This window comes from Semicossyphus pulcher, unplaced genomic scaffold (genome assembly GCF_022749685.1).
Source record: "Semicossyphus pulcher isolate SPU_LCO1_2020_fin unplaced genomic scaffold, fSemPul1.0.p SCAF_14, whole genome shotgun sequence".
NCBI classification, from domain to species: Eukaryota; Metazoa; Chordata; class Actinopteri; order Labriformes; family Labridae; genus Semicossyphus; species Semicossyphus pulcher.
In genome coordinates this window covers 7,685,376-7,710,563 of record NW_027211648.1, presented here as the reverse complement: position 1 = coordinate 7,710,563, position 25,188 = coordinate 7,685,376, and the positions used below count along the sequence as shown (strand labels likewise).

Below are 25,188 nucleotides of genomic sequence, written 5' to 3'. Positions count from 1 at the left end.
GGGTCAAATATTTTAATTCTTTAAAATAATATTCTGACAGTGTGCCTATAATTACAAACTACAGCTTTGTAATATGAAGTTTTATAAACTAGAAATCTAGCGAGCAAGCCAAGGCGCAAACCTGCCAGTCACATCTCGGGGCAGATAGAAAAGGAATGACAGCTACGTCACACAAACAGGAAGTGAGCGGCATCGAAACTTTATTAGCAAACACGCCTCCTCTTTGCACTGTAATGTAAGGTGGCCACACTTATATTTAAACAGAACACTAAGATGAAGTGACACATATCTGGGGCTTTTTAAAACCGTGTTAAATCGACTCGTTGTGAAATACTTCAATACTCGTGTATTGATAAACGGCTAACGGCAGCTTGTAAGCCACACATCTTGAGCAGCACGTTATTCACTTCTGTTGGCTTGGACCTAAAGTAAGCACCAGAATAAGAGCCGCATTTCTGTTTCATATAATTCACGCTGTATATTTAATGTGTATAAATAGTAACCAGACTACTGAGTTATTGAGGCTATGAATGATAGCTAATGTAGTCAAGGTCAGACTTGCTTGTGTTGGTTCCTACTGTAAATTGGATTTAAGACGTCCCAAATAATTTTAAGTGTATATCCAATTGCTTATAGGTTCAGGTTGTTTTACAGAGGTATTTAATGCTTATGTTGATATCAGATCAGAACATCTCCTGAAGGTAAACTACCTGCCGTTTCCTGTGTTGTAGCTCACCTGTGCACCTATCCATGCAAAGATGCTTCACCGGTCGTTGTGGTCCAGATTGGGAGCTCAGCTGCTTGTAGAGAGGAAACCAGTCCTCTTCTGTGCCTCATCCAGTCTATCCCAGTCTGTTCAACCACACAACTACGAATCCAAACCCTGGAGGACTCACTCAAACAGGTTTTGCCCATGGGTATTTTCAAGGACCTTTTATTCCAACCCTCTTCACCAACAGCAGAAGCACACAAGAGATGTTCTGCCTGCTTTGCGTGGGTTCAGAAGTGTTGGCAGCACTTTGTTAAAGGACCCTGAGATGCTGTCTAAATGCAGAGGTGGACAGACGCGGTTTTATTCACCTGACCTTGTAAAGTCGGTGTTAAAACCAACTTTAAAACCAGCAACGGTGCCTGGAAAAAGGGTTCCCAAAGGACCAAGAACAAAACAACCTTCTAGAGCCAATCAGCCTTCCCTGAAGGAGGACCAGGTGATTCTGCCGCTAATCACATAAATGTTTTTGATGTCATGTTTTTGTTTTAGTGACTTATCCAACCCTGTGTCCCTGTAGGATATGATGCGATGTATTGCCTATGCAACAGCAGATCAGTATCATTTGCCGACACTTTGCCACGACTTGATAAGCCACGACTTCCATGAGATTGATTTACCAAGAGGTATGACTCAAAATTATTCATAGATTAAAAATGACATGCTGTGGCTTGAATGTGATGTGAACATATTTTATGACAATCATGTTTTCTTTTCAGATGCCTCAAACGTGCTGGTGATAAACACAGACATGACTGCAAAACCAGATGATGAGGCTCTAATGTACTTCTTCAGGTAAAACACAGTAATATGTTTGTAAAGTACTGTGTTCAGGTTTAGTATTAAATGTACCAACTAATGCTATATTATTAAAAAAGATTACTCAATATAAAGAGCTCGCTATTGAACCCATTGTACAAGATACTTTTTAAGAACTGAAAGAAATGTGTCCCAAGAATCCTGTAAGAAAAATGATCAATAGTAATTTAGCTTATTTTATCTATGCCTTCTTTAGTCAAATATTTCCTGATATAAATCATAACTTTTTTAAGTGTAAAAGTTGATTTTTTTTTTTAGGAAAATGTCTCATTTGACTACTTAAGTTAATACTAATACACTTAAACACTGATGCCTTGGTAATTTGATAAAGGTAAAGAAATGGGTTTATGCCTCTCAAGTAAGGTAAAATTATAGAATAGGTACTAATTAGTACGATATTGGCCTTGGTACTCAGACATTTTTAAAGATGCCCAGCCTTGGTTATTGTGTTTGGGAACTTATCTTATATCTCCCCTGTTCTTGCATCCCTCCATTGGCTTCCTGTAAAATTCAGAATAAACTACAAGATCCTGTTAATTACATATAAAGCAGGGCGCTGGTTTAGCTCAGCGACCCACTGATCGCAGGTTCGACATTTGGTGCATGTCATCCCCCATTCTCTACTCCCCACGTTTCCTGTCTCTCTACAGCTGTCCTATAAATAAAGGCAAAAATCCCACAAAATCATCTTAAAAAAGAATTACATATAAAGCAGTGCATGACCTCGCCCCCAGTTACATTTCAGACCTCCTCGTTCCATATTCTACCTCTCGTCCACTCCGATCATCTCACCTCGGCCTTCTATCAACCCCACGTTCTAATACCAAAACAAAAGGTGATCGCGCATTTGCTGTTTCAGCCCCGACCCGCTGGAACCATCTTTTTTTTTTCTGCCTCGTTTAACTTTTCTGATTTTTGCCTTTTGTTTTTGTTTATCTGTTTTTATTCCTGTGTTTGTGACGCACTTTGTAACCTGGTGTTTAAAAAAGTGCTCTATAAATAAAGCTTTACTTACCCACTTACTTTATTATGGGACAAATCATAAACTGACTTGTCCAATCCCAAATTTCAGGGAAGGCTCAGTTGTTTTCTGGAATGTTGAGGAGAAAACGGTAAACAGAACTATATCTATATATTTCATTGGACTTTTTGTGGTTTTTCTTAAACTTCTTCAACAATCTAATTGTTTTACCTTTTTTTTTCCAGATGAAAAAGGTGTTGAGAATACTGGAACGGCATGAGATCCAGCCCTATGAAGTAGCATTAGTTCACTGGGAAAATGAGGAGATTAACTACACTGTTGGGGAGTATGTAGTTCAGCCCTCCTGTCATGTTTTAGTATATTTATACTTTCAGACTTTCCCAGACCTTTTTGTAAACTTAACATTTTTCTTCCACAGGGGCAATACAAAGCTTGAGCGCGGCAACTTTTTTCTGAGTGACAAGATGGATCCACACGAAGCTGTTCTGGAGAAATTTGCATTTTCAAATGCACTGTGTTTGTCAGGTGAGACCCTGCGCTTCTACTATAAATCACAAGCATTCACAGCCCTGTACTCAGCCTCTCATCTGACTTTAACTTCCTGCTCTCTCTTACAGTGAAGCTGGCTATATGGGAGGTGTCATTAGACGACTTTGTAGAGTCAATTCAAACAATTCCAGAGGTACAGTGGACGCTTGACAGAAGGCTGCAAGAAAGCATGAATAATTGATATCTGTAATGGTTGTTTGTCAGCCTGCACCCGTCCTCCGCTCAATGCTAATATGGTAATCTGTTTATTTACCTCAGACGTTGAAGTCTGGCAAAAGAGTGAAGTTGTCCTCAGCAGAGGTAATGAAGAAGATAGGGGAGCTTTTCTCGTTGAGGTAAATTCAATTTTCTCCCAATAAACCTTTAATTAGAGGGAACTGCAGTCTTTCTGATTCTGTTAAAATGTCCCCAGGCTTAAACTATCCTGTTGTTTCTGACATTCAGCTTTCCACCTCAGAATTTTTTTCCAATTCAGTCTGTGAAGTTTGTTGACATCCATGTTTTTTGTTGTTGTTGTAATAGCCCCTATTAGTTATGTTACTTTTTTTTCTCATTTCATTCTGACTGACTATTCAAGTTTTAAGTTATTCTACGAGGAACTGTAAAAGATCTGCTGTTGTAATTTCATACTCCAGGATGTTGAAGCAGTGTTGTTAACTTCCTCTTCCGGCAGACACTGTATAAACCTGAGGTCCGACCTGCTCCTCACACCTGACTTCTACTGGGACAGAGAAAACCTGGAAAAACTCTACGATAAGACCTGCCAGTTCCTCAGCATCAACCGCAGAGTCAATGTAAATAAAGCCGCTCTACAAAACAGACGTACCTAAGTTATAATAAGGAAACTAATGCTTAAAGTTTGTGGCAAGAGGCACATGTTTTGCTTTAACTAGAAAAATGTCACGTGTTTTTAGGTTGTGAATGAGAAGCTGGAACATTGCACACAGTTAACAGATCTGATGAGGAGCCACCTGAGTGAGAAGCACAGTTTGAGGTTGGAGTGGATGATAGTCATCCTCATTACTATTGAGGTAAGCATGTAAAAGATGTTATGTAAAAAATGTTATACAACCTTTATAACCTTGTATATGATACATCAAACCAGTGATCTACATGGTGCAAACAATCTTTCATTGATGGTCATAGGCTAGAATAATTGAGTGATTTAATTATAAAATAGTTTAATTAATTAACAGTGATTTTATTTTCCACTGCTTCTTTCTATATAAGAATGCACACAGCTTTTTTATGCTAAATAATAGTGCATCTGTTGCTTGTTTTTCTTCTAGGTTATGTTTGAACTTGCAAAAATGATTTTCTGAGCCGCTCCTCCAACAGCGCACACATCTCAAAAGGGCAGCTGAATACAAAGGAAGAATGCTGCACTATTCAAAGGTACTTTGTCAGTGATATGTGTTTTCTGAGGGCAACTGAATCCGGAAGCGGACCTCAAGAGTTTGAATGTCTTACTGTTCCTGTGTGCAGTACATCTCAACAACACACTAAATCTTCTTTTACCAAATCAACCATTATCGCTGATAATCATGGCCTACGGTTTTTGCAGGATGTTATTGTTCATTAGCTGTCTACTGCATTGGTGACAGTTTCTCATTTTCCAATCATCTGTCTGAACTTTTTTCTTTTTTAGTTTTGTCCTTCACAATGTTCATTTCATTTTTACATGATGTGCAAACGTCTATTCATCTTTTACAGTGTAACAGATACTGCCTATCAAAGGACTGAGTTGGAGTGTGAGGGCAGAGACTCTCACGGGATCATGTGATGTTATTCTTGTGACTGAAAATCTAGCAGTAAAAACAAGGCAAAGAACTCCAACTCCGAATGCTATAAAATTATAAAAGATGCAATAAAGTATTTGTTTTAAATGTTTGTCAGTTATGTCTCAGTGTTTGCATGCAAAATATAAACTTATTGAGCAATTATTAGTTTAGTAGAAAGTCAGGAGAAATTTGCAACACTAGAAAATAATGAAAATGTACAGGTATGAATTTATTCGAATAAATGATTCTGGTATTAATGAATAAAACTCAGGTAAATATGTATCTGTAAATATATAAACACAAGTTTATTTATTGAGTTTAATCATTTATGAACATATACACATATCAGATCAGCAAGAAGTTTCCATAAAATACAGAATATAAGAAAAAAAAAAATCAAGAGGACAAAAAGCCAGGTATAGTTTTTCCGTCAACCTCTCCACACACTTAAATTACTAAGCTTATGATTCTGTACGCTCTTTGAGGCTTACATACAAACAACACAGAAGTTTAAGGCTCTGCTGATTATAATTATAAGAAGGATTGCATCTGTAAATATTAATTCAAATCATAAATGTTGCATAAATAACTACTTTCTAAAGAAGATGCTCTCATCATGCTCACATCTTAAAACTTGTCACAGTAGAAATTTTTGCAGATTAAAAATGAGCGCAGCCTGTGTAAGCTTTAAAACAGTCATTATGTACAGGATAATATACAGTAATGTTAGTATGCTCAGGTCTGCACAGTGTTTTACCTGCATAGATCCCATGGGAACATGTATTTCATTATAACTGAAAAGAGTCAACAATACTAAAAGACAAACATCTCGTGATCGAGATGATACATTGTAATGGCTGTGATGTCTACAATACTGATGTACTAGCATTCTTATGTGTCAAGGGGAATTAATATTTATTCTGTGCCTAGGTCGCATACATTTTGAATTAATATCGTTTTTAACACTTACAGAAATGTATTTGAAGCAAAAAAAATTGATTACAAAAATGCTTATTCTCTAAAACATATACATTATATTCAAAAACATATGAAGATAGATCTTGGCAATTAGCGACTGAAAAGACCAGACATGATTAGTAATAAAAGCTGCATTACAAAGCAAATAAGTCTTCAGATTAATTTAAAGATGCCATTGTATTATGGATGTAGTTCATCGTCAAACCTGTAGTGTCACACTTCATGTCCCCTGAGAAGATAAGCACTTCTTAAGTTGATGCTTCTCTTGTCAGATCTCTCTTATTAATCACAAACTTTATAATATTAATAAAAACAATTTTCACCAGTAAATACTCATGTATTTTTCGGTTAACATATTGACAAATAAAAGCGTCAAAATGCTGTTTCCTGTAGCTCCACTCCACAGTCGGTCATCCTCCTTAATGGCTTTTTGCAACTTACAAACTTCAGTAACTGTTTCTGATTGTCCAACCTTGAAGGAAAAACAACGTACCGTGATATAAATTCATTTAGAAACAACAATGATTGGGAAGCATGATTTCAAGTATAAGATGACACTAATACAAAAGAGAGACTTACCGGTTATTGACACTCAAGTTGAGTGAACTTAATTCCACTCCATGGTAGCGATGCTCAGAGTTGCATATTCCTGATGCTCAAGTGCAATAGCAAAATCTTCGCCTTCACTCTCTATTTCACCTGTTTCTCCAGTTTTGTACACTTCCTCTTGACTTTCTTCTTCCTCTGTCTTGGAATGAGGAGCTATTTCAACTTCCACTTCAAGTCCTGCCTTTTCCTCTTGCGCACTCTCTGCCTGAGGCTCCAGAGGTTCCTCGACCTCAAGAAAGGACACCTCTGTTTCCGCTTGGGCGTAAATGACTTCCTCAGCATCCATCCACACATCCTGGTCATTCTCTTCCTCTGTGTTGTTAACATGCTCTTCTGCTTTTGTTTCTTCACAAGCTTCAGACTGTGCTGGTGGAGCCAGTAACACTTCTCTGTCTTCTGTTTCACTTAATGGTTGAATTGTTTCTGTTGCCTGGACACTGGATGTTACTCGCACTGTTGATTTGATTTGTTCTCCTGGTTCAACTATTTCTGTTTCTTGTATGCCATCATCCAACAACACAGGTTGAGTTGTGATCAATGCTCTTTTGGTTGAATCCAAGTTTGCCCCTGGTTCCGTGATTTCTGTTGCTTGAACATATATCACAGCTAGATCAGTCTGGCTCTCAGCCCTTTGTGTTGGATTTATTGGCTTTATAGATTCTACTGCTTGACCTCCAACCTCTGACACATCCGTCAGTGTCAAGGATTCAATTCTTTCCGCTTCTGGTGTTTGGGAAGCTGGTGCCTTTGCCACTGGTTCAACTGTTTCGATTCCATGTACGGCAACATCCAAGAGTACAGGTTGAGCCTTGATCACAGCTTGATGTGTCGCTGGTTCTGTAATTTCTTTGGGCTGAACATTGACCTCAGTTAGCCCAATCTGATTTATTGACTTTGCAGTTTCTACTGCTGCTTCTTCTTGACCTCCAACCTCTGACACATCTGTCAGTGTCAAGGATTCTATTCTCTCTGTTTTTTGTGTTGGGGAAGCAGGTGCCTTTGCTTCTGGTTCTACTGTTTCTATTCTTTGTATACCAACATTCAAGAGTTCTGGTTGAGTTATGATCACCGCTCTTTCTGTTGAATTTAAGTTTGCCGCTGGTTCTGTGATTTCTGTTGCTTGAACACTGGCCAAGAATTCACTTGTCTCTGGTTTTGGTGTTGGGGAAGCTGGTGCCTCTGCTCCTGGTTCTACTGTTTCAATTCCATGTATGCCAATATCCAAAAGTTCAGGTTGAGTCATGATCACAGCTCCTTCTGTTGAATCTAAGGGTGCCGTTGGTTCTGTGATCTCTGGTGGTAGATCATTGACCTCAGTTAGGTCAATTTGTGTCTTGCTTTCAGCTCTTTTTGTTGGATTTATTGGCTCTGCAGATTCTACTGCCTCTACTGCTTGACCTCCAACCTCTGACACAACTGTAAGTGTCAAAGATTCAATTCTTTCCGCTTCTGGTGTCGGGGAAGCTGGTGCCTGTGCTTCTGGTTCAACTGTTTCGATTCCATGTACGGCAACATCCAAGAGTACAGGTTGAGCCTTGATCACAGCTTGATGTGTCGCTGGTTCTGTAATTTCTTTGAGCTGAACATTGACCTCAGTTAGCCCAATCTCCATCTGGATCTCATCTCTTTGTGTGTGATTTATTGACTTTGCAGTCTCTACTGCTGCTTCTTCTTGACCTCCAACCTCTGACACATCTGTCAGTGTCAAGGATTCTATTCTCTCAGTTTTTTGTGTTGGGGAAGCAGGTGCCTTTGCTTCTGGTTCTACTGTTTCTTCTCTTTGTATACCAACATTCAAGAGTTCTGGTTGAGTTATGATCACCGCTCTTTCTGTTGAATTTAAGTTTGCCGCTGGTTCTGTGATTTCTGTTGCTTGAACACTGGCCAAGAATTCACTTGTCTCTGGTTTTGGTGTTGGGGAAGCTGGTGCCTCTGCTCCTGGTTCTACTGTTTCGATTCCATGTATGCCAACATCCAAAAGTTCAGGTTGAGTCATGATCACAGCTACTTCTGTTGAATCTAAGGGTGCCGTTGGTTCTGTGATCTCTGGTGGTAGATCATTGACCTCAGTTAGGTCAATTTGTGTCTTGCTTTCAGCTCTTTGTGTTGGATTTATTGGCTCTGCAGATTCAACTGCCTCTACTGCTTGACCTCCAACCTCTGACACAACTGTAAGTGTCAAAGATTCAATTCTTTCCGCTTCTGGTGTTGGGGAAGCTGGTTCTTTTGCTACTGGATCTACTGTTTCGATTCCGTGTACACCAAGATCCAAGAGTACAGGTTGAGCCATGATCACAGCACTTTGTGTTAAATCTAAGTGTGCTGCTGGTTCTTTGATTTCTGTGGGCTGAACATTGACCTCAGTTAGCTCAATCTCCATCTGGAACTCAGCTCTTTGTGTTTGATCTATTGGCTTTACAGATTCTACTGCCGATTCTTCTTGACCTCCAACCTCTGACGCATCAGTCAGCGTCGAGCATTCAATTCTGACTGTTCTTGATGTTGGGGAAGTTGTTGCCTTTGCTCCTGGTTCTACTGTTTCTATTCTATGTACACCAACATCCAAGAGTTCAGGTTGAGTCATTATCACAGCTCCTTCTGTTGAATCTAAGTGTGCCACTGATTCTGCGATCTCTGGTGGTAGATCATTGACCTCAGTTAGGTCCATTTGTGTCTTACTTTCAGCTCTTTGTGTTGGATTTACTGGCTCTACAGATTCTACGGTCCCTACTGATTGATCACCAACCTCTGACACAACTGAAAGTGTCAAAGATTCAATTCTTTCTGCTTCTGGTGTCGGGGAGGCTTGTGCCTTTGCTTCTGGTTCTACTGTTTCTATTCTTTGTACACCAACATTCAAGAGTTCTGGTTGAGTTATGATCACTGCACTTTCTGTTGAATCTAAGTTTGCCGCTGGTTCTGTGATTTGTGTTGCTTGAACATAAATCACAGCAACCTGTGTCTCTGTTTGGCTCTCAGTCCTTTGTTGTTCTGGATTTATTGGCTTTACAGATTCAACTGCCTCTACTGCTTGACCTCCAACCTCTGACACATCTGTCAGTGTCAATAATTCAATTGTCTTTGGTTTTGGTGGTGGGGAAGCTGGTTCCTTTGCTACTTGTTCTACTGTTTCGATTCCATGTATGCCAACATCCAAGAGTTCAGGTTGAGTCATGATCAAAGCACTTGTTGTTGAATCCAAATTTGCACCTGTTTCTATGATTACTGCGGTCTGAATATTGACCTCAGTTAAGTCTGTCAGTTCCAGGCTCTTAGCCAGTTGTGTTGGATTTGTTTGATTCACAGGTTCTACTGCCTCTCCTGCCTGAGCTACAACCTCAGTCACAACTGTATTTTTCACTGGTTCAAATCTCTCTGTTGTTGTTGGTGGTGGGGAAGCTGGTTCCTTTGCTACTGGTTCTACTGTTTCGATTCCATGTATGCCAACATCCAAGAGTTCAGGTTGAGCCATGATCGCAGCTCTTTCTGTTAAATCTAAGTGTGCCACTGGTTCTGTGATTTCTGTCAGCTGAACATTGACCTCAGTCAGCTCAATCTGTTTCGGGCTCTCAGCTCTTTGTGTTGGATGTATTGGCTTTGCAGGTTCTCCTGGCTCTGCTGCTTGAACTCCAAACTCAGACACATCTTTCTTTTCTACTAGGTCAATTCTCTCTGTTGTTGTTGGTGGTGGGGAAGCTGGTTCCTTTGCTACTGGTTCAACTGTTTCAATAGCGTGAATGCCAATATCCAACAATACAGGTGGACTCATGATCAAAGCTCTTCTTGTTGAATCAAAATTTGCACGTGTTTCTATGATTACTGCAGTCTGAATATTGACCTCAGTTAAGTCTGTCAGTTCCAGGCTCTCCGCCAGTTGTTTTGGATTTGTTTGATTCACAGGTTCTACTGCCTCTCCTGCCTGAACTACAACCTCAGTCACAGTCAGACCTCCTTCCGATTTTGCCTGTTCAGCTGGAGTTTCCTCCAAGATCTCTCTGTGACTGCTGATGGAGACATTCACTGGTATATGGAGAGTTTGCATGTCATCCTCAGACACTTGCTGTCCAGTTGCAGAGACTTTTTTGTAGCCTACTTGATTTGATTCACTTTCAACCAACTCACTCACTTCGGTCTGAGCATCTGGCTGTCGTTCCAAGATGACAACTGCTGATTCGGATACAATCTCTGGAGATTTCTCCTCTACATGTTGATTAATTAATTCCTCCTTCATCTCTGGAGTTGCAGAGAGATTGTCCACCTTTTGAATTGTTTCAAGACAAACATTTATGACCTCTTTGGCTTCTGTTACCTCTACCTCTAGAACTGTGTCCACAATTGTCTCAGTTGATTTTATATCGACATCTGCTACCACTTGGTGTTTGGATTCATCTTTAATTGCAGCACTGTCTACACAAAGAGCTTGGGTTTCTTCAGAAAATATAGTCTTTTCTTCAACATGAACATGACTTGTGTCTTCATATACAGAGGATGAATGAACCTGTGGTAATGTTTGTAACTCTTCTGCAACTTCAGGGATGCAGTCTTCCTTTTCAACTGGAACATCTTGTGGGATACTCTCTGTTTTATGACCCTCTGATATATCTACAGCTTGATCCGGTTGTGCCATAACTTCACTTTCAATTTTATCCATAACAGAGACAGTGGCATTGTCAGCATCTTGTTTGTGAACATCTTCTAACGATATTTGCGTTTTAAGTTCCTGAGCACTACTTCCCTCAATACCTTTAGTGACTACAAGCACATCAATCGGTTTGCCTTCCTCGGGTTTGGTTTCTCTCAAAGTATCTTCTACATCTGATGGTAAAACTTCTGGTTCTTGAACATATTCAGTTGTTACAGCTTTTACTGGTAGTTTTTCTTCTGGCTCACCCCTCAAGTCTGTAACTGTTTCAATTAGTGAAACATCCTCTGATTTTACTTTTCCAAGTGGTTGAAGGCTACACATTTTTATATCTAATGGCGATTCTTGTACTGTCTGTAATACTTTTGGTTCTTGATCATGTTCCACATGCACATGAATTGATGCACCTTCCTCAGTTTTGGTGTCCTTCACAGTATCTTCTACATCAGATGGTAATACTTCTGGTTCTTGATCATGTTCAGCATTGGAAGGAACTACTGCCATAAGACTGACTTCAGGGAGAGGTATTGTTGCACTACTTTTCTCAATACTTTCTGTGGCTGCATGCACATAGGTTAATGCGCTTTCTTCAGTTGAGGTCTCCTTTACAATATCTTCTAAAACTGGTGGTAATACTTCTGGTTCTTGAACATATTCAGTTTTGACATCTTCATGTTGTAGTTTTTCTTCTGACTCATCCTTCAATTCAGTTTCCTGTTTGGGTACATCTGTAACTGTTTCCTCTGCTGGAATTTCCTTGGATATCACTTTTTCAAGTGGTATAAGGCTACCTGCCATTGAATCCACCAGTGATGTTTGTGCTGTATGAACTTGTTCTTGAACATACACAGCTTCTGAAGCATCCACTGTTTCAAGACTGCCTTCAGTAAGAGGCATTGTTTCACTAGTTCTCTCAATACTTTCTGGGACTACAGGCACATTGATTGATGCAGCTTCCTCAGTTGAAGATGGCAATCCTTCTTGTTCTTGTACACATGCAGTTTCAAAAGCTTCAACTGGTAGTTTTTCTTCTGGTTCAACCCTTACTTCAGTTTCCTGTTTGGGTTCATCTATAACTGTTTCAATTACAGGTATGTCCTGTGAAATTCCTTTTTCAAGTGGTAGAAGGCCATCCACCTTTGACTCCAATGCTGATGCCTGTACTTTCTGTAATTCTTCTGGTTCTTGAACATATTCAATTTTGGCAGCATCTCTTTCAAGTTCATCTTCCTTTTCTTCAGTTTTGAAAGCATTTATAGGCTCCAAAGGTCCTTCAGTGAGAGGTACTGTTGCACAACCTTCCTCAATACTTTCTGTGACTAACAGCACATCAGTCGATGCACCCTCCTCAGTTAAGATTTCCTGTACAGTATCTTCGACATCAGATGGCAGTACTTCTGGTTCTTGAACACATTCAGTTTTGGGAGCTTCAACTAAAAGATTTTCTTCTGGCTCAACCCTCACTTCAGTTTCCTGTTTAGTGTTATCTGTATCTGTTACCACTGCAGGTATGTCCTGTGATATTACTTCTTCAAGAGACAGAAGACTATCCACCTTTGAGCCAAATGGTGATTCTGTCTGTAATACTTCTGGTTCTTGTACATGGTCAGTTTTGGAAGCATCCACTGTCTCAAGTTTGTCTGAAGTCGAAGGGATTGTTTCGTCTTTGAGTTCATCTGTAACTGTTTCTGCATCTGGGACATCCTCAGATATTACCTCTTTTTCAAGTGATTGAACACTGGCATCCTCTGAATCCTCTATGGGTGCTTGAACAGCTTCTAAGGCTTCTGGTTCTTCAACATGTTCATTCACTGATGGTTGTTTGTTTTCTGGTTCAACACTAACTTCAGTGAGGTTCTCTGCTGTCTTTTTGGGTTCATCTGTAATTGTTTCAGCTGGTGGAAGGTCCTCTGATTTTACTTCTTGTTCTGATGACTGCAAACTACCCTCCTCTGAATCAAATTTGGAGGCTTGCAGGCCTGTTAATGCATCTGATTCTTCAACATGGTCAGTTTTGGTGACATCCATTTCAAGTTCATCTTCCTTTTCTGGCTCAACCTTTACTTCAGTTTCCTGTTTGTGTTCACCTGTATCTGTTTCCACTGCAGGTATGTCCTGCGAAATTACTTTTTCAGATGGTATGAGGCCATCCACCTTTGACTCTAATGCTGATGCCTTTAGTGTCTGTAATTCTTCTGGTTCTTGAACATATTCAGTTTTGACGGCATCTGTTTCAAGTCCATCTTGATTTTCTGGCTCAATCTTGACTTCAGTTTCCTGTTTGGGTTCATCTTTAACTGTTTCCTCTGCAGGAATACCCTGTGATATTACATCTTCATGAGACAGAAGGCTACCCGCCATTGAATCTAATAGTGATCCTTGTTCTGTCTGTAATACTTCTGACTCTTGAACATGTTCACATTTGGAAGCATCCACTGTCTCAAGTTTGTCTGCAGTTAGAGGTACTGTTTCCTCTTTGACTTCATCTGTAGCTGTCTCTACTTCTGGAGCATCCTCTGATATGACCTCTTTATCAAGTGACTGAACACTGGCATCCTCTATGGGTGCTTGAACAACCTCTAACACTTCTGGTTCTTCAACATGTTCATTCACTGGTGGTTGTTTGTTTTCTGATTCAACACTAACTTCGGTGAGATACTCTGCTGTCTTTCTTGGTTCATCTGTAATTGTTTCAACCCCTGGAATGTCCTCTGATTTTACGTCCTGATCTGGTGACTGCAAACTACCCTCCTCTGAATCAAATTTGGAGGCTTGCAGACCTGTTAATGCATCTGTTTCTTGAACATGTTCAGTTTTGGCGGCATCTGTTTCAAGTTCATCTTCTCTTTCTGGCTCAACCTTCACTTCAGTTTCCTGTTTGGTGTCATCTGTAAATGTTGTCACAGCTTGAAACACCCCTGATATTATGTTTTTAAGTGATAGGAGGCTACCTGCCTTTGACTCTAATGCTGATGCCTGTAGTGTCTGTAATTCTTCTGGTTCTTGAACATAATCAATTTTGGCAGCATCTCCTTCAAGTTCATCTTCCTTCTCTGGCTCAACCATCACTTCAGTTTCCTGTTTGTGTTCATCTGTAACTGTTTCCTCTGCAGGAATATCCTGTGATATTACATCTTCATGTGACAGAAGGCTATCCACCTTTGAATCTGATGGTGATCCTTGTTCTGTCTGTAATACTTCTGACTCTTGAACATGGTGAGATTTGGAAGCATCCACTGTCTCAAGTTTGTCTGCAGTCAGAGGGATTGTTTCGTCTTTGAGTACATCTGTTACTGTTTCTGCTTCTGGGACATCCTCTGATATGACCTCTTTTTCAAGTGATTGAACACTAGCATCCTCTACGGGTGCTTGAACAGCTTCTAAGGCTTCTGGTTCTTCAACATGTTCATTCACTGTTGGTTGTTTGTTTTCTGGTTCAACACTAACTTCAGTGAGATACTCTGCTGTCTTTTTTGGTTCATTTGTTATTGTTTCAGCTGGTGGAAGGTCCTCTGATTTTACTTCCTGTTCTGGTGACTGCAAACTACCCTCCTCTGAATCAAATGTGGAGGCTTGCAGACCTGTTAATGCATCTGATTCTTTAACATGGTCAGTTTTGGTGACATCCATTTCAAGTTCATCTTCCTTTTCTTGCTCAACCTTCACTTCAGTTTCCTGTTTGTGTTCATCTGTATCTGTTTCCACTGCAGGTATGTCCTGCGAAATTACTTTTTCAGATGGTATGAGGCCATCCACCTTTGACTCTAATAGTGATGCCTGTAGTGTCTGTAATTCTTCTGGTTCTTGAACATATTCAGTTTTGGCGGCATCTGTTTCAAGTTCATCTTCCTTTTCTGGCTCAACCGTCACTTCAGTTTCCTGTTTGGGTTCATCTGTAACTGTTTCCTCTGCAGGAATATCCTGTGATATTACTTCTTCATGAGACAGAAGGCTACTCGCCTTTGAATCTAATGGTGATCCTTGTTCTGTCTGTAATACTTCTGGTTCTTGAACATGTTCACATTTGGAAGCATCCACTGTCTCAAGTTTGTCTGCAGTCAGAGGTACTGTTTCCTCTTTGACTTCAGCTGTAGCTGTCTCTACTTCTGGAGCATCCTCTGATATTACCTCTTTGTCAAGTGATTGAACACTGGCATCCTCTACGGGTGCTTGAACAACCTCTAACGCTTCTGGTTCTTCAACATGTTCATTCACTGGTGGTTGTTTGTTTTCTGATTCAACACTAACTTCAGTGAGGTCCTCTGCTGTCTTTTTGGGTTCATCTGTAATTGTTTCAGCTGGTGGAAGGTTCTCTGATTTTACTTCCTGTTCTGGTGACTGCAAACTACCCTCCTCTGAATCAAATGTGGAGGCTTGCAGACCTGTTAATGCATCTGATTCTTTAACATGGTCAGTTTTGGTGACATCCATTTCAAGTTCATCTTCCTTTTCTTGCTCAACCTTCACTTCAGTTTCCTGTTTGTGTTCATCTGTATCTGTTTCCACTGCAGGTATGTCCTGCGAAATTACTTTTTCAGATGGTATGAGGCCATCCACCTTTGACTCTAATAGTGATGCCTGTAGTGTCTGTAATTCTTCTGGTTCTTGAACATATTCAGTTTTGGCGGCATCTGTTTCAAGTTCATCTTCCTTTTCTGGCTCAACCGTCACTTCAGTTTCCTGTTTGGGTTCATCTGTAACTGTTTCCTCTGCAGGAATATCCTGTGATATTACTTCTTCATGAGACAGAAGGCTACTCGCCTTTGAATCTAATGGTGATCCTTGTTCTGTCTGTAATACTTCTGGTTCTTGAACATGTTCACATTTGGAAGCATCCACTGTCTCAAGTTTGTCTGCAGTTAGAGGTACTGTTTCCTCTTTGACTTCATCTGTAGCTGTCTCTACTTCTGGAGCATCCTCTGATATTACCTCTTTATCAAGTGACTGAACACTGGCATCCTCTATGGGTGCTTGAACAGCTTCTAACGCTTCTGGTTCTTCAACATGTTCATTCACTGGTGGTTGTTTGTTTTCTGATTCAACTCTAACTTCAGTGAGATACTCTGCTGTCTTTTTGGGTTCATCTGTAATTGTTTCAGCTGGTGGAAGGTCCTCTGATTTTACTTCCTGTTCTGGTGACTGCAAACTACCCTCCTCTGAATCAAATTTGGAGGCTTGCAGACCTTTTAATGCATCTGATTCTTGAACATGTTCACTTTTGGCGGCATCTGTTTCAAGTTCATCTTCCTTTTCTGGCTCAACCTTTACTTCAGTTTCCTGTTTGGTGTCATCTGTAAATGTTTTCACAGCTAGAAAAACATCTGATATTACTTTTTTAAGTAATAGAAGGCTACCTGCCTTTGACTCTAATGCTGATGCCTGTACTGTCGGTAATTCTTCTGGTTCTTGAACATGTTCAGTTTTGGTAGTGAGAGGTACTGTTTCCTCTTTGAGTTCATCTGTGACTGTTCCTACCTCTGAAACATCCTCTGATATTACCTCTTTTTCAAGTGATTGAACAGCTTCTAAAACTTCTGGTTCTTCAACATTATTTTTGACAGCATTCACTGGTGGCTCTTTGTTTTCTGGTTCAACACTAACTTCAGTGAGATACTCTGCTGTCTTTAGGGGTTCATCTGTAGTTGTTTCTGCTGGTGGAATGTCCCCTAATTTTACTTCCTGTTCTGGCGATTGCAGACGACCCTCCTCTGAATCAAATGTGGAGGCATGCACACCTTTTAATGCATCGGGTACTTGACCATGTTCAGTTTTGGCGGCATCTGTTTCAAGTTCATGGACTTCAGTTTGGCCTTTAGTTTCCTCTCTGTCAGTCTCTGCTGCTGGCATGTCCTCTGATACTACTTCTTTAATTAACTGAGCATTACTCTCCCCTGGATCTATTGTGGCATCATTTAAAGCAGCTAATTGCTGCAACTCCTCCACCTCCACTGGTTGATCTTTATTCTTAAGTTGAATTTGATCACTGATATCATGCAGGATCTGATTTTCGTTTTCTGTAGTTTGGACTTCATGTTTCATAGCTTTATCATTAGTTTCCCTTTCTACTGAAGCAGGTGAATCTTCTTCATGAGAGTCCATTTTTTGGATCTCCATTTCAGCTTGAGGTGTCTTTACTAAAGAACCTTCATGCTGGACAATTTCTTCAGGTACAGACTGGCTCTCGTTTTCATTCATTCTAGATCCAAGATCTGTTATGCTTTGTTCTGGATGCATCGGCTTGACCTCATCAGCTTCATCTACATGACTTTTGGCTGTGTCAAGCTCAGTGAGATCAGAGTCATCGACTTCAGATATGCTCTCTGTTTGGGCTGTAGCTGCAAGTTCATTAATTGCATCAAGTTCTTCAACGGTTTGACCTGTGGTAATGGCAGTTGCGTCTGATCTTCTGTGTATTTCCAGAGTTGTTGTCTCTTTGTCTTCTTTTACAAATGTTTTGAATATTTGATGCAAGACAGAGCTAACAATACTTTCAGACTTTGGATTAGTTGAGCTACCTGGGACTGCCTTTGGACTTGTGGAGATGCTTTCGACAACCTGATGCAGGAGTGCATCTGTTTCCATGACCTCATAATCTGCTGGGACTGGCGTTGTGTTGCCTGATGTTTTTGAAGACTCTGATGATAACTGGGAAACTGCAGAGATCATCTCAGTTTCATCTGCCAGTGTAGTCACTGAGACGGGCTCTGGAGCAGTAATGGCTTCAGATGTGATCTCTATCATGTCCTCTGCTATAGTGTCATCTCTACCTGCCTCCTCATTGACTGAAGCTGGAGTGGCCATGGTCTCTGTAATTACGCCCTCCTCTGTAATGTCACTGAGTTGTTGATGCTTACTGAGTAATTCTGTATCGTCATCAGGTTCTTCCTTTTTAGCAGGTGTTGTAATTGCCTGATTTTCTAAAGCATCATCTTGTTCTTCAACTTTCTTTGCTTCAATTTGCAGATTGTCACAAGGTAGGACTGGTTCAGGCGTCTCTTCAACAAGGTCTTGCTGGTAGTCTTCTTCCTTGGGTATGTGACTTTCTATATCTACTTGTGTTTGTATTTGAACCCCTGATTCAACTGTATCAAACTCCGACAATGGAACCACAGCTGGTGTCTCAGAGTCTTCATCACCTGAAGGTGCCTTATCAGCCTCATCTGAAGATACTTGGTCTTGCTTTTCAGCAGACTTCCTCTTTTTTCGTCCAGGAAGGAGTTTCTTTATTGAGAAGGAGGTCTCATCTTGGGAAAGCTCGCTATCAGACTGTATGTTGTCTTTGCTTTCATCCTCATCTTTGGATTTCCTTTTAGGAGTGACAAGTCTTTTTAGTGATTTCCATGTTGACCCTCCATCACCCTCTAAAGGACTGTGCACTTGTTTGGGGGAAGACACTAAAATTTCAATCTCTTTCTCGTTAGTATTCTCTAGGGGCAATTCTGCTCCATGTTTAGAACCAAGGTCATGTCTGTTATCGTTATCAACTTGAGGTGTTTCATCCTCAGAGTCTGACGTTTTTCGGCTTCTTTTCTTTCCAGATCCACACAAGACGGCCTCCCATGAAACGGCCGAGTCTTTCCTTTTTTTGCCCTCTTCTATGCTGTGATCTGATATTTGCTCTCCTTCACTTGGTTTTGGTTCTTCTACAACAGCTGGGGTTTCTGACTCTTTTTTGCTAAAGGAAGATGTCCTGTGCTTTTTAGGAGTCAAAAGTTTCTTGAAGGAAGCCCATGCGCCATCCTCCTCTCCTGCCGCCTCTGGAGAGGACTGAGCCGGTCCTTCTTCTTTCTGATTCTCAGCTGGCTCTGTGGATGACATGAGCTGATCTGAAGCATGTTCTCCAGAGTCTGACAGCTTTGCATCACTTGACGTCCTGCTTCTTTGCTTTTTGGTGAGTTTCTTAAAGCCAGACCCCGACAGCAGTCTTTTTAGAGGGCTTGCTTGAACTTTCTCCTGAGAATTCAGAATTTGAGGCGACGGGACAATAATGGTTGATGGGTCTGTGGTTGATGATTTTCCTTCATCGGTTGTTTCAGCTGATGCTCCAGAAGTCATCTCCTTAACTTCATTTTCCTTATGTTCTGTTTCAACTGCAGCTGCCTCAACCCCTGGATCAATGAGCTCTTTATCTTCTTGTTGGTCTTGTTCAGTTTCTTCTGTCAACTCTACAACTTCCTTTCTCCCCATGTCTACCATTTCTTTCTCAGTTGTCTCATCATCTGCAGGTTTCCTTTTCTTCCTTAGTCCAGAAAAAAGTCCAGATGTAAAAAATCTTTTAATTGGAGATACAACCTCCTCTTGTTCAGGTGGCGTTGTGGAGTGCAGCTCTTCTTCAGGTGCGGCATCCTGGTGGGAGCCTTCTAGGACAGGTGAAGTTGTTGCTGCGTCGGCATTGTCAGATTCAACATCTTCTTTGGCTTCTGTTGCTTTTTCTTCTGCATTTTCGAGAACTTCTTCTGACGTAACATCTGTCAGGGTCGGACATGTGGTGGAATCATTATCATAAGTCTCCTGTGCTGTGTTCATATCGGTTTTCTGTTCAGCAGTCTCACTTTTGGGTTCTTCTGCGGCATCCTTCATGTCTTCTTCTCCGCTTGGTTCTTCCTTGTTGGTCTCATCGGGCAAATCCCTTAATAAATCAGCCGAGCCCCTCTTTATTGTCAATCTCAAACCAATGTTACTGAAAAATCTCCTAAAGCCGTCATTGACGTCATTCCTCTTCTCATCCATTTCAGTCATTTCCAGGGGTACATCCTCAGGAGCTTCAGCTTCATAAGGGGATTCGGTTTCATTACTTTCAAGGTGTTTTGAAGGTGTTTCTTCTTGTTTAAGTGCAGTTTCTGTTTCTGAAACAACTTCATCTGGTGAAACGACAGCTAAACCAGGAAAGAGATGAAATATTAAAACTCTTTGATTGCAAGATGTGGAAAAAAGATGACAGAGAGGAAACAAATAAACCAACTAGTACTGCATCTGTTGAAATTATGCTGACCTTGTCTGTCAATAAGCAGCATACAATCATGAGTACCTACCATCTGCAGCGACCTTGTCCTCACAGTGACCATTAACTTCTGCTATGGAGCTGCCTGCTTTTTCGGTGATCTCAGAGATCTGCCCGTTGTTTTTGAAAGGCTGAAACGAAGAACAAAAAATGGAATCTACAATGTACCTTTGCTCCTGGCAAAGATTAGGTGCAAGCTCAAAACAGACAATCTAACGATTCCCCATCTTCCAGCAGTCGTTTTAAAAACATTTCCTAGTTTCTAAAAGTAACTTTTTTGTTAAAATAAATGTCCAAAAGCAGCCTTTTGTTCATATGCTCATAGCCGAATAATAATAATAATGATAGTAACAAATCCGTAAGAATTTAAATCTTTAATTAATTGGGTTCCAAAGTCCTCGTTTCCATTCAAACAACACAGTCTGAAACTTTTGGGTTGGTGTGATTGTAGTCTTACAGTTTTTCACCCTAATTGTCCTAATTTCAAATCCTTGAGCCAGATTAGTCGAAAAAGACTGAGCAGGGGATAGAGGACAACAAACACATGTCCTCTAATTATTGTGGGTAATTAATCAATAATGCGAATAGCTTATAGGGATGTATTAAACCTTGTTGTAAGTCTAAGACCCTGGTAGATTAAATTCCTGCCAAAGTGTTTTTACATTTCGCCTCCTAATGAAACACAGAGCAATGATGCACACTCTTTTTGGTTTTTATTGTTCCCACATCAGCAGCAGCCTTTTCTATGCACAATAACAAAACCTAATGTTATGAAAAGTTCAACACTGATACTGATTATCTGAGTGACCTTTGAGTGAGCTTCCACTCCCCTAAATGTGGAGATAAGCCAAACACACACTCTAAATTGAAACATTGTATGCTAGAGGAGGAAGAAGAGGAAGGACATAATTTGATTATGGATGTCTGTGAGCTGATTTTCCAGTCCTCACCGTTTCACATGCTGTGAACAGCCATCGCTTTGTTTTCAGTCATCCTGAACCAAAAAGGCTGACTGCTCCTAAATACCGTACGCGTTAAGGTACAGAACAGGAATACAACAAAACTTTTGGGATCTTAAAATAGCTTAACATACAAAAGTGCCAATTACGGTGACAGAGTTATATTGCAATTTATACTAAAAAGAGAGAAGAACAATATTTTTGTTTTTAGAGTTACTTTAAAGCTCCTGTGAGGAACTTTCGGTGTTGATTTTGGCGCCCCCTGTGGACAAAGCCGTACCGCTCATCTATTTGCTGATTTTGTCCTTTACATGCTTAAGTGGTGGTTTGTAACAAAAACTCTCATCCTGCTTTCTTTAACAGTCACACTCACTTTAAATTTTTGCCCTGCAAAATGTAAACAAAGGCAGCGTGCTGTTCATCGCCTCGTCTGACACCTACCCCCCCGTCAGCGGTTTCAAGCATAAAAAATAACTTTGTAGAAATAATCAATCTTGTCGCTGATGGTCTGGTTTGCTTTTGTAGCTCATATAGAGTCATCAGAATTAATTTCAGTCTGTTTCATAACCAGTGAAAAAACTCCTCACAGGAGCTTTAAATCAGAAAACTGGACTAAAGACAAAAGTCTTGTAACAGTGGCACATTGAGAACCTTATTCCACCAAAATCAAGTTACAAAGGTCAAATATGCCATTAAATAGAGACAATATCATGCTCATAAGTGATGGGGGAAAAAAGCTTTTTTCATTCTCATAATACAGTGCTGTCTAATTGACTTCCTGTCCAGCATCAGATAGTGATCATGATGTACACAAATAATCAATGTTGCCTGCTGCTGAGTGCAGCGTGGGGAAATTCCATCTCTCCCCTGAGCTTTACTTAGGTTCCTTTAAGAATGAAAGGTCATTATTCCTCCACTCTGTTTCCTTTTTTCTTCTACAGTAAATGCAAAGCATTGCAGCATAAATGAAACAGGGAGAAGAGGCTCTTAAGAGGGTCACGAAAGCTCCCATCTGTAAGCCTCAGACTAAGCAAAAGTTAGTCAGCACAGATGCTTTTACAGCTTCTAACCTTCGACAAACAAGATAAGTGGCACAAATGTTCTTGATGCTCGCCCAACGCCATTCGGAATAAGACAAGGACTTTATCTTGTACTTAATGGATGTGTTGGCAAGCAGCAACTGCAATGCCCTGACAAAAAAATCCAGCCTCAGCATTTATATAACAAACTGCCTTGTTATTGAAATTTAAGAGGCTTTTCCAAAACAATGTGTCTATGCTTTAGCTGAAAATCTCAAAGGTGCTAAAAAGGGAGAAACACATTTAAGGCTAATGAAGTTTGTCTGTGAGCGTGACAGGAGTTATTTCAGCATGTCAACAAACAGGAGCTGCGGAAAATGAGATGATACCTTGTCTTCGGTACTCTGCTCAGCCTGAGCATCATCCACTGTCCCGCTCTCCTCCTCAGCAGCTTCATCCTTCCTGCCCTCCCGTTGCGCAGACTGAGTGTCTCCCATTATCGGAGCTGCAGCGCGTCGCTGTCCGGAATGAGCCGCACTAGTGATGGAAATATCCCAAATGTGAGCGGAGAAAAGCGCGCCGGTAGCACCGCGAGGGAGACGGTCAGCTTTGAAATGCTGCAGCCGGAGTGTTGGGAAAAGTCTTTTTTAGCCCAACGCCTCCCTGCAGGATCACATGAAGCGTATGAGCCGAGCCTGATCCGGCCCGGCTCGGCTCGGCCCGGCCCCCTCTCGCTGCATCAAAAAAAAAAAAAAAATCTGCAGCGGATTCACATCCTGCCCCCAGATGACTGAGGCCTTTGTCCGATCAACAAGCATGTAGCGCTGCACAAACATGTACACATAAGTTACAGTGCCGTGAAATATAGGTGTTAAGGTGTAAACAGGTATTTCATGGGAACAGAAAGCAGCAGCAGCAGCAGCTGGTAGGTTCATGAACAAACTAAAAACATGTCTAGATAAAACCCTGTCTTGCTGTGTGGTAGTTTTTGTGGGCTATTTTATTTCTTAAACGAGATCAAATGTGATTAACAGTTAGCTAGTTAGTTAGTTAGATGACTTAAAAGTTAATTAAATAAGTAATTGAATGATGAATAAACATGAACAAGAAAGCATCTTGTTCATTAATAAAGTTAACCTCATTTTGTTCTCTTGTGCACATTGTGTATTAATCTTAGGCTGTCTATAACTTCATATTGTCATGATTTAGCTTGAACTTGATCTTATAAATCTCATTGTTCTATTCCGTGATAAAGATAGCAGGGAACCGACACTGTCCAAAAACTGGAAAACTTTGCACCTAGCTCTGAACGAGGACGCTCCGGCAGCAGTTTAATAAGCAAATTAATCCAGGAGCAGTTTGAGGGGCAGGGGCAAAAAAATGAAAAGGGCCCCAGCTGTATGCCATGTGGCACTAGTGTGCAGTATGTTGTGATGACAAACCCGGGGTTAGATTAAAATTATGTGAGTATAAATATGTTACAATACAATTACGATTGCGAATCCCGCCCTCTCTGCCTGCAATTGGTTAGCTTGACTTCCTGGTTCAGGAGCCAAGAGGCAGAGACGGGAAGGACATCAGGAAACCGCCTGCACCTGAGTTAATTGGGCGTCAGCTTATTTCAGTGGCTTCCACTAATGTCTGTCTCTCCTCTCTTCCTCGCAGGCCTCCACCAGCTGGTTTGGTTTGTTTGTATTCAACATTACACTCATCCATACACTGCATTCATGACTGACCCAGCTAACTTACAAAATTGTATTTATTTCATCTTTAGTTTTACAATAAATTAAAATTCCCTTCTTTGTTACTGACTTTATTGACAGTTCGAGACAAATTGGGGGCTCACCCAGGATGGTCAGTTAGGTAGGTCATTTGTAGCCACATGAGGCATTATTTTTGTGTGATAGCCCTGGGGTGGCCCCTGGCATGCCCGGGTGCATCACTGAAGATAATAATAATAATAACACTAGACAATAAATTCCTGTACTAACTTTTTAACATGCTAACTAACTCCAAAAATAGAGTTTGCTGGCTCCAACAAGGAATGAAGATGAGGTAGAATCTTGCTGCCACACAACTTTTAATTTAAAGGATATATTTAAAAACAACAACCGGAGCAGTTTCAACTACAGAGGCATCCCATGAGGGCCCATTTTCTCACACGTAGGAGTGTGTGGAGGCCATCACTCCCCTCCAGTTTTTACCGACATGGCAGACCTCATACTAAAATTTGCCTGCTCATTGGTCACACCAGATGTGCAGCTTTAACTTCCTCCATTTGTAAAACAACACTGTCATACGGTAAAGTAAGTTTTAATCAAAGAGAAATTAGATGGATCATATTTACTTCTACTTTACTATAAAGCAACCTTTATTATTACTGCATACTTATAAATTGTCTGAATGGCATTGGTAAAATATTTATTAACCATTAATAAAGCCGTTAGATACATCACTTGTTTATACCCTATCAAGAAGTGGTACCAAAATGTCTCTTGACAGAATCTGTTGTTTAATGTTTCTTAATAAAGAGCTTTTATTTTGAAAATCAAAAACATATAGTCAATAATTAAACACATTAAACAAAGAACAATCATTAAGTAACCTGTGGACTCAACTATTGTGGAAATGTAAGATCCCCTTTATGTAAAGTTCTGCAGTTTCTTTATGGATATTTCATCGTCTTATATTTTTACAGGTTATTTTAGGACACGCGTTGTGACTCGGCAAATTGAATTTGATTTAATTTCAGAAAATATCAGAGAGCATGCTCGATGCATCAGGAGGTGTCTTGTTCACAATAATCCTGCTGTGATCATGCTGATATGATTAATGTCCCAGGCTTCTAATGCCATCTGGATGGATTTACTGTACTAGCTGACAATTATACAGAGTGATTGCAGTAAAATTATATAATAACACTTTGAAGGCCTAAAACTTGCCATAGATTCCAACATCAAGAAGTTTCAGAGGAAATGAAAATCAACTGAGTGGTTAAATTAAACTGGAGCAAAACAGACTTAATTCAGAGATTAACTCAGACATGTGGGCGTCGTACTGTATTATGAGCAGGGCAGTCT

General features: G+C 40.4%; 3 protein-coding genes across 3 annotated transcripts in view; 2 read left to right on the top strand and 1 right to left on the bottom strand.

Annotated features, from left to right (window-relative positions):
* Positions 1 to 227: 227 nt before the first annotated feature.
* On the top strand, positions 228 to 4,992 carry rmnd1 (required for meiotic nuclear division 1 homolog). The gene is made up of 12 exons (XM_069662487.1): positions 228 to 428; positions 732 to 1,208; positions 1,290 to 1,395; positions 1,489 to 1,564; positions 2,661 to 2,700; positions 2,795 to 2,895; positions 2,989 to 3,095; positions 3,188 to 3,252; positions 3,378 to 3,454; positions 3,793 to 3,913; positions 4,034 to 4,150; positions 4,409 to 4,992. The coding sequence occupies exons 2-12, from the start codon at positions 759 to 761 to the stop codon at positions 4,439 to 4,441; spliced, it is 1,293 nt and encodes a 430-aa protein (XP_069518588.1). The 5' UTR covers positions 228 to 428; positions 732 to 758; the 3' UTR covers positions 4,442 to 4,992.
* Positions 4,475 to 25,188, top strand: part of LOC138591797 (syntaxin-11-like) — a 33,538-nt gene continuing 12,824 nt past the window's right edge. The window contains exon 1 of the mRNA XM_069662488.1: positions 4,475 to 4,514. The gene's annotated coding sequence lies outside the window, so the exon portion shown is untranslated. The remainder of the gene's footprint in view (positions 4,515 to 25,188) is intronic.
* LOC138591561 (cytadherence high molecular weight protein 1-like) lies at positions 6,050 to 8,663 on the bottom strand. Its single transcript, XM_069662196.1, has 2 exons — positions 6,458 to 8,663; positions 6,050 to 6,350 (listed from the first exon to the last, which is right to left on the bottom strand). The coding sequence occupies exon 1, from the start codon at positions 8,481 to 8,483 to the stop codon at positions 6,486 to 6,488; it is 1,998 nt and encodes a 665-aa protein (XP_069518297.1). The 5' UTR covers positions 8,484 to 8,663; the 3' UTR covers positions 6,050 to 6,350; positions 6,458 to 6,485.

Coding starts and splice junctions, on each gene's coding strand:
- rmnd1 (XM_069662487.1), top strand. CDS start 759: ATGCTTCACCGGTCGTTGTGGTCCAGATTGGGAGCTCAGCTGCTTGTA. Junction 3,455..3,792: donor GGGGAGCTTTTCTCGTTGAG/GTAAATTCAATT, acceptor CTCTTCCGGCAG/ACACTGTATAAACCTGAGGT. Junction 3,914..4,033: donor GCATCAACCGCAGAGTCAAT/GTAAATAAAGCC, acceptor ACGTGTTTTTAG/GTTGTGAATGAGAAGCTGGA.
- LOC138591561 (XM_069662196.1), bottom strand. CDS start 8,483: ATGACTCAACCTGAACTTTTGGATGTTGGCATACATGGAATCGAAACA.